Source organism: Ichthyophthirius multifiliis, assembly GCF_000220395.1.
Source record: "Ichthyophthirius multifiliis unplaced genomic scaffold scaff_1120509249470, whole genome shotgun sequence".
In the NCBI taxonomy this organism is placed as follows: Eukaryota; Ciliophora; class Oligohymenophorea; order Hymenostomatida; genus Ichthyophthirius; species Ichthyophthirius multifiliis.
Genome location: NW_004087683.1, coordinates 37,025 through 50,582, shown reverse-complemented (window position 1 = coordinate 50,582; position 13,558 = coordinate 37,025). Strand labels below are relative to the sequence as shown.

At 22.4% G+C, this 13,558-nt stretch overlaps 2 protein-coding genes across 2 annotated transcripts, besides 7 other annotated features; both read right to left on the bottom strand. All coding sequences in view use genetic code 6, as the record gives it.

The window, feature by feature from the left end:
• Positions 1-325: 325 nt before the first annotated feature.
• On the bottom strand, positions 326-8,733 carry IMG5_006680 (hypothetical protein; the record flags this gene model as incomplete). The annotated part of the gene is made up of 10 exons (XM_004039838.1): positions 326-1,251; positions 1,302-2,471; positions 2,513-3,001; positions 3,059-3,622; positions 3,764-4,768; positions 4,834-5,479; positions 5,538-6,140; positions 6,205-7,220; positions 7,349-8,383; positions 8,433-8,733. Coding segments are annotated over 10 exons (7,755 nt in total), but the record flags the coding sequence as incomplete, so codon positions are not given.
• Positions 3,635-3,703: a microsatellite.
• Positions 7,268-7,330: a microsatellite.
• Positions 8,734-9,538: 805 nt separating the features above from the next.
• Positions 9,539-9,630: a microsatellite.
• Positions 9,593-9,646: a microsatellite.
• A 680-nt stretch (positions 9,647-10,326) lies between these two features.
• Positions 10,327-12,194, bottom strand: IMG5_006670 (hypothetical protein; the record flags this gene model as incomplete). The annotated part of the gene is made up of 2 exons (XM_004039837.1): positions 10,327-11,354; positions 11,462-12,194. 2 exons carry the CDS (start codon positions 12,192-12,194, stop codon positions 10,327-10,329), a joined length of 1,761 nt encoding a protein of 586 aa, XP_004039885.1.
• Positions 11,382-11,451: a microsatellite.
• A 939-nt stretch (positions 12,195-13,133) lies between the features above and the next one.
• Positions 13,134-13,173: a microsatellite.
• Positions 13,134-13,177: a microsatellite.
• Between the last annotated feature and the right edge of the window lie 381 nt (positions 13,178-13,558).

Below are 13,558 nucleotides of genomic sequence, written 5' to 3'. Positions count from 1 at the left end.
CTAAAGGTTGTCTTAAAACTCTATCTATTCTAAGAATATGCTCTAAAACGGAGTCGAACACTACTATGGGGACGTTTATTTATTCTTCGTAAAATATTTTTAAACGGGCAATTACGTATTTTCGTAATTCTTCTCGTTCTACAGTTTTGTAGCTTTTTGTTAAATAATTCGTAAATAATATAGGACGATCTAAGGCTTATTATTTTACATTAGGAAAATTAGATTAAGATATTTAATCTATTAATTTTTCACACCATTCTTTTTCTTCATCTTTTACAAGTCTATTTTTATTATTACATACATATTTTTATTTATATTTATATACCTGTCTTCAAATAATCTCATAGCCTCATGTGCCCATAATCGAACTAAATCTTCTGGAGTTTCTAAAGGTTCCAAAGCTTCATTGATTGCATATTTCCATCTAGTTAATTCTCTTGGTGAATAAATATAATGTGGCTATATATCTGAAGTGAAATGTAGTTAAGATTTAGTATAAAATTCAACCATTGAATTAGTTAAAGAATCTGCATAATTCCTTAAACTAGGAACTTTTTTTAACATCGCTCTGTTGAAAGTACCATAAATTTACTTCAAAGATTCTGGCCCGGGGAAATCTACTAAAATTAAAGGAGTATGTCTTAAAAATCTTGAAGATAAAGGTTTTCTTCCTATATCAGTAGGAGGATTACATGCCCCTACAAATTATATTCTTTCTAAAGAAATCCATTATTTATCATTTGGTCTCCAAAATCCTTTCTATTCAGTAAGTTATCTTAAAAATGTAATAACAGTCATAGTACCATATTTATCCATATCAGGAAGATTTATTTCATCGCAAAATACAACTAGCCATTTATTAGGTTATTTAGGTCTTAAAATCATACCTTAGGTAGTTTTTACATATTCACAATATTATTCGAATTATTTCAATATTAAATAAGGATTAGTAGAACTCGAAAAATTCACAAAAATCATCTCAAAATCAGGTAAAGATTTTAATGTACTCATTAAAGTCATTGTTTTACCAGAACCGGGAGGTCCACAAAGTAAAAAAGGTCTATGTTCACTCAACCAGGAACATAAGACTTCCTAATGTCTTAATGTATCGACTGTTGTAATAATTAAATCAGCATCGGTTACTTTCATTGGATCTATTTCTACTGCAGGAACTTTTTTCTTCCAAGGATACCAATTTCCATCTTCAATTCTAATTTCAAAATCAATTAAACTTTCTTATCCTGGTCCAACCTTTATTTTATATATTATTTATTATGGTATATATGTATATTTTTTGTTACATTAGGAAGATCTACAGGACAAAATTTAGCAACCTATTCACCAAATAATTATCTTTAATAGAGTGTCATGGATCCTGCAACACCCCACATTAAAGAAAATAGCGCCCATTTTTACATATATTTAACTAAGATTTCATTTTCTAAAGGGAAATCAATTCTCTATTCATTATATTCAATTACATTAGAAATACCTTTTCTTAATAAAGCAAATGAAGCTTCTAATACTCTAATTCTTGTAAATTCCATTACATGAGGGAATTTAAGAGCCAAATCGACTAATTATTAAGCAAAAGATAGATCATTATCTAAAAAAAGACCTTAAATGGCATCTACGCATTATTTTCTAGTAATACTTTCTGGTGTTTCCTTTTTATTTTATTTTTGTTTCTCTTCTTCATCTTCTTTTGGGATTTCGTCGTAATTTTCTTATTTAAGTCTATTTATGTAATTATGGAAAATCATATTAAATGTGACAATCTCATCCGAAAACCAGACCATACCACAACGAGATACAGTAGCCAAAGTGGCATATTTTAAAGTTTCTACTTCGAACATAATTCTAACATTTGGTGGAATCGCAATTCTTTCACCATTTGGTAATGTAAGCAATTTATTATCATCTAAAACAGAATTTAAATTCTCAGCCCATTCAGGATCTACATCTCCATCGAAAATAATCCAGTGGTTTTTTGTAGATTCACCTCTTACATTTTCAGTTATTTTTCTTAAAATACCTGTAAAAACACCATCTGTCCATTCTAAAGTTGTATTATCTAATTTTCCATATAACTCGTCTTTTATAATTGCTTTAGGGTCCACTATATAGTATTCACCTTTCACTTTATCAACTCTATACATGGCTTCTTACAAAATACGCCAGGCTATACTTTTTCCACAACCAGAAGGTCCAACCATCATTACACCGTGATGTAGACGCTAGATTTAGTAAAGCTAAAGTACTTTTTACATAAATGGTTCAGTTGATAAATAATTACGTTATTGACATACTTTCTCTATTTCTTTACGGAGTTCGGTTTCTTTTATTTCAGGAATTGATGAACCAGGGAATACACCGGACAGTAAATTTGATAACAAAGGGACATCTTCGGATATTAATTTAGGGACAATTGTTTCACATACACTTCTTAATAATATTTTTTATTCAAATTCCTATTTATATGTATATAATATAATATATATTTTTTATTAACTTTTAATTCATTTTCAGTGAAATTATTTAAATTTTGAATTTATGAAGATTCTTGTCTTTTCATATTTCCTGAACTTACAAGTACTGATTTTAATGCACGCAATCCAAAATCATAATGAGGTTATGAAGATAATTAATCATTACACAATTCAAATAAAGAAACTATTTTTCCAGCCAATTTTTCTGCAGTCTTAAATCCTTAAGAATATAACATAACTTAAGCAATTAATTCTCTATCAGGTTTAACCATAGCCATTTATCTGAATAGTTATTTTAGATTTTCCGGTAAATTCGAACGACCAGCATAACCAGGGTTCATAGTAACAAAAACACCCATTTTAGAGTTTAATTTAACATCTCTGTTCATTAAATCTATTTTATTAAGTCTTTCTCTTAAGCCGCTTTAAATAATTAAAATTTATTAAGAGCAAGCTGATAACATACGTTCTTCTAATCTATTAAACTCATCGAAACATCCCCAAGCACCAACCTAATCAAATATATAATAAAACATAAATATAAAAAAAAAATATATAAATATTATTACCTAACATAAACCAACAAAAATACGTCCCATAGCATGAAAATCAAAAGTTTCATCGCAATTAAAAACTAAAACAAATCTACCTAATTAACTTCCCAAAGCTTTGACAGATTCAGTCTTTCCAGTACCTGCTGGTCCAAATGGAGAACCTCCCATTCTTAGATGAAGTGCTTAAGTAAGTGTTAAATAGCATTTATCAGTAAGTTATGTTTATACTAGTTTTTCACCAACACCCAGATATTCGAAACCATAATGGAATTATGCATTAGCCATTTAAATAAGAAGTTTTTTTAGTGGATCTTATTCTTTTATATACCAAGTAAATCTCATGTGATATTACCAGGAAAAATCTTTTGCATTATCAACTTTTTTTTATAATAAACTACGAGTAACGTCTCTTTAATGCACAAAATCAGTAATTATTTATTCGAATTTCTATCTAAGGTCTTTCTTTAAATCTTTTATGACATTACTTGCTAAAATACTTAAAAATCTTATAATATAATCAACTACTTCGCTTAATTAGTTTGTTTCAAAACCTTTTTCAACTCTACTACACCAAAAAACCTATAATTTAAAATATGTATATATATATATATATATATATATATATATATATACTATTTATATATAATTTTATATATATATTTTTTTTTTATATTCATAAATTTATATTTCATTTTATATTCACATATTTTTTTTTTTTACTTATAATGATAATAATCCTGTTTATGCTGGTTATTTAGCTATTATATCTAGTAAAGCTGTATCATCTCCTTATTCTATTGCTGCAATATCCTTTATTGAATTTTATAAATTTGTAGCTAATGAAAGTCTCATTTAATCATCTACTTTACTCAACCAGACATTTATTTAAGGGTCATCACCTACATTTATTTCTAATTCAAACCTTACACTTTCTCCTTCTTTAGAATTCATTCCCTGAATAATACTATCTCCTTTATCATTTTTTATCGAAATTAAAGTTGTTATTCCTGCATACATTTTTGGGAAATGTCTTTGAACATTAGTTACATCTTTACTATTTCCAATAATTTCTAGTAAATCTTCATCTCCTATGAAATAAAATCTCGCAAATGCACTTCTTTAAGTTTCCAAATATTCTCCTAAAGCCTTTTATATTTTCGCTAATAAATCGGCAAGTCTTTCCAGAGTTTTTTAAAGTCCAGGAATTGCAATTACTTCCAATAAAGATGGTGTTTTTGCAACTTTTTTCATTAAAGATATAAACTCGCTATCTATTCCTTTAAATCTATTATATTCATTCTATAATTGAATCTTTATATCTGAAGATCCGAAAAATATTCCTTCTAAATAAACCCATTTTCTTTATACATCAATCCATGAATCTAATAAAATTCTTATTTTTTATAATTTATCATCCCATGGTCCTATTTCTTCCTAAAACTATTTATAATAAGGAGATATTTTCATAGAAGCTAAAGTGCCTAAATCTTCATCTAGTTTAGCAAATAATTCATCCCAACCTTTAATTAATTAGCATTTACTTTAATACCTTACAAGTTCTAGTTCAAAAGTATTCCAGAAATCTTTTACGCCTTTAATCATGCATTTTAATACAAATTCTCCTTAAGCTACTACTATTACTTCTTCTATAGGTTTTTCGTATTTGAATATTAATTCGTCTTTCCATAAAAATCCGAGTGTTAAATCATTAAAATTAGCTCGAATCTGTATTAAAATATATTTTTTTTAAATAAATATTAAACATATATTATATTAATATTTTTAATTACTTTCATTTTTTTCAATATAATTTCCCAATGTCTAATTTCAATAGCTTCAGTTTTTAAATTTTCAATAATTTTATTCATTTTGACATAATTTTTTAACCTTTATCTAGTATCTTCATAAGCATCATATGAGTGATATTTAGTAGGCATTTCACTCATATACTTATTAGCATTATCCATTGCTTCTTTTATTTTTTTAAACTACAAAGCATTTATAGGAGTATCTCTTAAATTTTCAATTCCTTACCAAACTTTATTCATTTCAATCCAAAATTCTTTTAAACCGACAATTTCTTCTTCTAAATCATCTAGTTTTTGCATATTTCCTGGTTCTAAATTTAATAATAATTTCGCTTTACAACAATTTGAGTAACTATCTTTAATTCTGCCCAAAAATCCACTGCAAATATTTAATGCATCTAGTGCTTCTCCAGGCATTATGCTTCCTGAATAAGGTTTTTTAGTTTTCCATATATCATCTAGTTCTTTTATCTTTTCATTCAATACAGCTTCATCTTATAATATTTTAGTTTATAAATTAGGTATTTCTTTATCTAATTATTAATTCTATCTGTGTACTAATTATTTAAAATTCGACCATTCTCCATCTACTTAATCTAACCATAACCAATCTTATGGATAAACAAATCTATATAACAAAAATAATTACATTTTTTTTTTTTAAAAAAAAAATTAATTATATTAACCTTTATCTTTCTAATAATTTCTATCCTGTCCTAAAAACTTCAATTTCATTAGACCATTCTTGATATTTTCCCATCATTTCTTTTACTTCAGTAATTTATATTGTAATATCAGTATTATTAGTATTTTTGAAGTTTATTTTTTCTAACTTGATTCTCGAATTCGATATTTTTGAGTAAAAATCTCTTAATTTATCTCCAAAAGTGTGTCCAAAATGATCTAAAATATCCTTATGCCATTAATCGTATTTATTGTTTATTTTTGTTTGAACTAATTTATAATCAATTAAAACAGCTCCAAAATAAATATCTGTTTCAGAATTATCAAAAGTACTTCTCCCTTATTTTATTTCAGATAATAATTACTACCATTTACCAATATCATCTCCTAGTAATTCGTAAACTTTTTTTTAATCAATTTACCATAAAGATTAATAACTTAACCATGTATTTACATAATTTTCACTATCTTTTAGTACTTGATCTAATCTGCCATAAGCTTATTATATAATATCTTTTTATATTTTTCCTATAATTGAGGAGTAATCTAATACTCTATTACTATCTACCGTTTATATAGAAGTTTCATATCTAGTTGCTTCTAATCTAAAATATATATACATTTATACATATTATTTAAAATAAATTAAAAAAATAATATTATTTATACCTTGGTAATGTACAAACAATACCTAACATCTGATTAAATTATTAAAACCAATAATATCTCGCATATTCGATAGGAGGATCAATTTATATGATTTAATCTTTAATTTTTAATTCATGTTTCGTATACATTTCTATAAATTCCCTTTTTTCCACTTAATAATATTATTCAAATTCTACCATCCATTTATTGATCATTTAGACTAATCTTTCCCCAAGAATATTTTCCACTTTTGAATCTATTTCAGGTACCCATATATGTAAATTAGAATATCCTCTAAGGTTAAATTCATCAATAAGTTTTTAAATTTATCCTAATTTTTCTTTAAATGTTTCATAAGTTGTATTACATGTTTTCAAAAAAGCAAGTATTGATTCTATTTATTAACCAAAATCATTTAAACCATTAACAGCTTCTTCCAATTTTAATACAACATCAGCCAAATCTTTAGTATAATTAGCAATAAAATTATTACTATTCCAGTTAATAACCATTCCTTTTTTTATTGTTTGATGTATTTTTAACTTATGGGAAGTTACAAGCTTTTTCATCTTATCATCTACTTAGGAAACAATCTAATTATAAGACTATATTGATTCCTATATAGACATAGCATATGGATATATCATTTTGGCTTTATTAGCAACATATTTTAAAGATGTACTATGCCTAGATTTCTACAATTCTAAAATTCTAATATCTTTAAATAGATTAATTTATCTTTCGTCGTAATTTACTACTAATTCAAGTTTTCTTTTTTAAACTATTTTGAAAATGCGTTCATTTTCGGCAGTAGCTTGGTTTAGGTTTAATATTTCGTTATTCCATTCATCTACAATAGGTTAAATATTTAAAAATTTCTTAAATTCTTCACAATCTTCTTTACATTTTTATCCTTAATGATGTTCAGTCCATTTATCTCCTAATACATCAGCAACTTTTTCCATATATTTGTTTAATTTTTTTACCATTTAATTTGCCCAGATGACACTTCCGGCAATATTAGGAACATCCCTAACCTTTTAATTAAATAAAAATATAAATTTATTAGTATTTTGAATAGATTTATATATTTTATATATATATATATATATATATATATATATATATATATATATATATATGTATAATTTTTTTTAAAAATTACTTAACATATCACTGCATTTTCAGTATTATTATACTTTTTTACAAATTTCTCTCTTAGTTAAGTAATTTTCTTTTGAACCTTTTCAAGTAAATCGGATTAATATTCTTAAATAGCTCCCCTTATATGAGGGCGCACAAAAAGCTTATTAAATTTATTAAAGATTCTGAACATTTCATTTGCATTTTCTTTGGCTTGACCTAATTTATCTCTTAGTTGTGAAGTAATTTTAATTTCTATTTGATCAATTCTTTATTCATATTAATTCTTTGCTTATTTAACTGACAACTCGCCTTCATCTGTTGAATTCAAAATATCAATATCATCAAAAATACTATAAGCTTCATTAATTTCCTTTGTAGACAAAAAGCTTGCATCTCCAAATCTATCACCGCTTTTTTCCTTATTGATAATATTTTAAATAACTTCATTTAATGTGAAGTGTAATTTCCTAATTTCTTGAATTAAATTGAGTCTTTTTTACAAAAAGTCAACATGTAGGAAATACCTTGAAGTTTAAGTTTTATATTAAATACTTTATTTAAAAGCTGCATATTCTTTTTCCCATCTTTTGAAAATTTCATCACACTCTTTCATTAAATCAATAAAATGATCATAATTCATAGTCATAAGTTTATAATTGCCTAGAATTTTAGTCATTTAATTATTTAAATCTCTTGATAAGGTTTCTAATAAATCAAAGGCCCTTGTAGTATAAGAACTTATAGATCGAATATTTTTCATATGGTTATATATAAAAGTAATTGAATTTTTAACTTCGGCTAATGTCCCGGCTGATAATAAATCATTTAATGGAAATTCTTTCATAAAAGCATTACATTTTTGACAATTTTGTAATTATTCTTTGAATTTTAAATCCTCTTCGAATGTCATGGTTATTGTAAATTTCTTCTTTTATTTTAATATATCGATTGTTAATTAGACTTCGGGAAGATTTATTTATTAATTTATCAAATTTAAACTTCTCTCGTAACTTAACCAATAATTTATTTCCTATAACGTTGTACCACTACTAACCTTTGAAAATTTAAATATAATTATATATTTTTATAATTATTTTTTTTACATCATAATTAATTTTAATGACTGCTTATATATCTTTTGTCCATTTAGTGACACATTAGCATAAATTATTAATAAAATCTTCGTTATTCAAAAGATTTTCGAAATCATTTACACTTGCTGTTTTTCCTTATTGTTTTAATTATAGAACCCTTTCTCTTAATGTAGGATCTAAATAAAGAACAATTTCTGGAACTTCGACATTTTATTAACATTAAATTAAAGCTAAGTTAAATTCATTTAATTTTTTAAGAAGAGATTAATAAGCTTATTTATTATTAGGAGCTTTTTATTCAAAATCGTTTCTATAGTTATTGAATACAGGTAGGAAGAAATTCTGTACATATAAATGGTTTATAGATACAGGAGAAGAATCATGTCCATAATATCCTAAGTTAATAATTTACAAAAGATTAGAATATCCACTGAAATTTTATTATAATGCGAAATTAGGTCTTTTTATAAAAGCTATAGAATGACAAGTTATGTCCGTAGTATTTATTTCTAAAGAAAAATTTATAAATATCAGGCTTTTCTCATCTTTAGGGTTTTTTTCTCCTTTAGAAACTATTAATATCTTTTGGTGAGATTCTTGGACAAATTTAGATATTTGCAATTAGTTTGATTCTTAATGGAGTATTTTATGATAAAAATCAGAATCTACTTATAAAAGAGTAGTACATAGAGATGATATGTACATGTTTAAAGGCTCTAGTTCTTCACCTAAAACAGTTTATATTAATTCTTTGGATTTTGATTCTTAAAGTTATATTTATGAAGAATCTTAATTATCCATTTTTTTTATTTTACAACTTTTATATATTATATTATTTAATTTTTAATTTTTTTTCTTATTTTTTACTTTTTGGTGTTAAAATTTCTTTTTCTTTTTTTTATATTCAATCTATATATTTTTTATTTATAATTATTTAAATTAATTTAATAAAAAGATATTTTTTAAATAAATATAATATTAATATATAATAATAATTTAATTGTTTTATAAAATAATTTTATGTATATAAATATATATATATTAAAAAAAAATATAAATATCTTATTTATATAATATAATAAGTATTTTCAAGGATAATTACAAATTAAATAAATATTATTAAAAAATAATATATTGTAAATGGTTGATTAAATGCAAAAATAAACTTTTAAAATATGATTAATAAAAAATAATATATTTATAAATAAATATATATTTAAAATGTTAATTAATTGCTCATATAAAATAGTAATTTCTAACAATAAATATATTATATTAATAAATTTTTTTATTTCAGATTTTTTAAATAATTTCTTTAATAAAATTACTTCCTATAAAATATTATATATTTTCAAAATTTTTAAAAGCCCTAATATTTATTAAAAAAATAAATAAATATAAAATAATTAAATGTTATTATATATATTATTATTCTTTAATTAAAAAAATCATTACAACTTCAATTAACAATTTTATAAATTTAATATATTATCTCTATAGAATTCACAAAATTCAAGATTTAATATAAGTTAATGATTGCATATAATACAATCAATAGTTTCTTATATAAATTTAGAAATATTAATATTTTTATTTTGCAGTATATTGTACAAATATTAAAATGATTATTTATATAATATAATTTCATAACTAAAAATGTTTTCGATTTAATTCTCTTCTTTTATCACATTTTCTATTGTTTAAGTTAAAATTTTTAACATGTTTATTTAGTTTCCATTAGAATTAAAAACATGTATTTATAAAAGCGTCTTTATTATAATTTCATATATTTATTAAATATATTATTCATCCTATTGAATATTTTATATTAAATTATAAATATAATCAGCTATTTCAATACATTTATCCCATTTTTATGTCAATTCATAAATTCTACGCAAAATCAATTAAGAGTCTATTAAATCTTTTTAATGTGTCTTTTAATAATATTCATATATACTAACACTTATGTTACAATAGTACAAACTTTCTTATAACTTATCTTAAATTGTTAAAAGAAAAATATATATATAAATAATTATTGATATTTACAAATTTAATTACTTTAAACAATACACAAATTAGCAATTTAAGTGATTAAATTAGCATATTACAAAGACTTCAATTTATTTTATTTTTAAAATATTTACGATGCATTAATAAAGTTTGTAAAAGCATTTTCTTATTCGCCCATTTTCATATAAACTAATCCTATATCTTTATAAATTTCAGCTGTCTATAAATGATATTATCCAAGAGATTTTTTACTATTCATAAGACTACTTTTATATAAAGACAAAGCGTCATCATATTATTTTTTTTAAAAATAAAAATATCCTAAAATACTATATAAAATACTATGCATAGGATGAGCTTATCCTAAATTAAATTCAATAATTTAAACTGCTTTATCAAAGTATTCGATACATTTTTAATTTTCCTTTTTCATTAATTTTGCCTTTATTAAATTTCCTAATGCTTTTAATTAGCATATATGATATTTAGGTGCTATATTTAAAATAAAATGGGCTTTTTCAATAGACTATTCAAAATTATAAAAATTCAATAATATTTCACTTTAATCAGATAAAAGTTTTATGAAATAAAATAAATTTTCATTATTCCATTCTTATACATGAAGAATATAATTTAAAGATTAAAATGCTTATTCATTTTAATTTTAAGACATCTATTATTTATATTTTGAACCAAGTCTATTTATTAAAAGGGCACTTTAATCATATGATTTCTATGTACATAAAAAACCTTTAATATTTTCTTTTTTTAAAGGTTAAGTACAATCGAATATATCTATATTCAAATCAAAATCAAAATCTATATTGCAATGATATTTAATAGCGTTTAATAAACCTCCATTAATTATATCCTATTAATTAATTTAACATTTGAAATCTACAATAGCTTATTTATCTAAATAGATAAAAAAAATAGATGAAAATATATATATATGTATATATATATATATATATATATATATATATATATATATATATATATATTATATATAAAATTATTACTTATAATTTAATTCCAAAAATATTAAGTTTCCTAACCTGAACCCAATAATAAATTAAGAAAATCAAGTAAATTTTCTATTAAATAATTATGACAATTTTAAATTTTTTTTTTTTTGTCATCTTCTTAACTTTCATTATTAATACTTTTAAAATTTGAATTATTATCTTAACTTTTTTTCCATTATTACATTTTATTTGTTTTTATATTAATTTAAAAATTTTTCATCTCTCCTTAAAAGAAATTTCTTTTGCAATCATAAATATTATTCCTTAGTATTTTTTTACAAATTCTTGAAACAATTTCTACTTGACATAACTCTTTAATAAATTTCAGCTTACTCAATTTGTATATTTCACCTAAAAACCTAACATTAACTCCATTTTCATGTAAAACATTTGATATTTAATAAGAATCTAATGGCAAGAAATCCAAATTTTCCATTTTTTCACAAAACTCCATTAAATAATTTTCTCTTAATATCTAAGAAGCTTCCGATAGTTCCAACTCATCATTTTCAGAATTAAAATGATTAAAAAAGCAATCCGAGTTTAAAATTTTTTCATATCCAATTAAATATTCTGGCCTTATTTTCTACCATAAATTGAGACTATTATTATTTATATTTACTTCAATAGGGAATAAATTTTGAACTTTGAGTATATAATTAATATTTTAATTTTACGAATCTTAATAGATGCTTATTTATTAGCATTTTTCTAATTACAAATTCATTTCTTTTCCTAATTTTACTAAATCTTATTCTATTTATAAGTTACTTTTGTTTATATATTATTTGCTTGCATCAAACCCTTTTATTAGCCCATATTCTTTATTTATATTAGGGATTGATAAAGACAATACTAATACCCCTTTATATTCCAAAATATTAACTAAAGGTACTCTAAGTGTAAAACAATTAAATTTAGAACTATTTTACAAGATGTTTATGATGCCATTATTTAGTTTATTATATGCTCTGAATTCATTTTTTAATTATTTAATAGATTCTTCATCATAAATAGATATTTATTAATAATTATTGCTTATTTCGTCAAATACCTCTTCTGATTTCATACTTGAGAATGCTAATTTGAATGCTATGTTGTCTATTATATATACTTTAGTATTAGATTGTTGTGAAAAAAATTAATTAATTTCATTTAGATTGATAATTTCTTTATATTTTTATTAGTCATATGGTAAGGATTCCTCTTCGATTAATTAAATGGAAATTTATTTAGTTTTTTCGTTAAATTATTTAATGTGTGAATATAAGGCCTTATTTTTGGAGAGAAATGCTTATTCATCATAAGAGTTATTTTAATAGTTTTTTTATTAACAAATATTTTCTAGAAAATCTTAATATTTTTAAATTTATTCAAAGTTATTATTATTTTCTTCTTTAAAAATTAATTCTTTTAACATACTTTTTTATTTTGTTTATTCTTCTTATTTATTTATTTTATATATACTCTAATTTATACTTTATGCTTCTATTTCTTCTTAATATTATTAGTTTTTATTTTTATATATACTTTTTCTTATACTTATTTGTAATTAATCTTTTTCTTCTTAATATGTTTAATATTATTACTAAGTTAATTCACATAAATATTCTTCTTTTTTAAACATTTCTTCTTCTTCTTCTTGCTATTTAATTGTTTTTTATATTTCTAATTCTTATTCTTATTCTAATTCTTATTCTTATTCTTATTGGAGTTCTTGTTTTTTTTATTCTTCTTGTATTTATTATAAACGAATTCTTTCTTTTTATTCTACTTCTAGTTTTTTAAGCATTTTTTCTATTTATTAATTTTTTTTTAATTTTATTTCTTCTTAATTTTCGCGTTCTAATTCTTCTTTTTGTCTTCTTATTTCTTTTTCTAAATCAACATTTAATGGAGGTATTTTTGCAAAATGTATCATTTAAATCTTTTTTATATTTTTTTTATTTTTTATTTCAAAAAAATACCCATTTATTTCTTTTTTCATTTGTATCACATGTAAATGTCCATTTTGTTATTTTTTAAGCATGTTTAATTTATAATTTTTTATTATCTTTTTTATTATTTTATGTTAAATGAGATTTATTTATT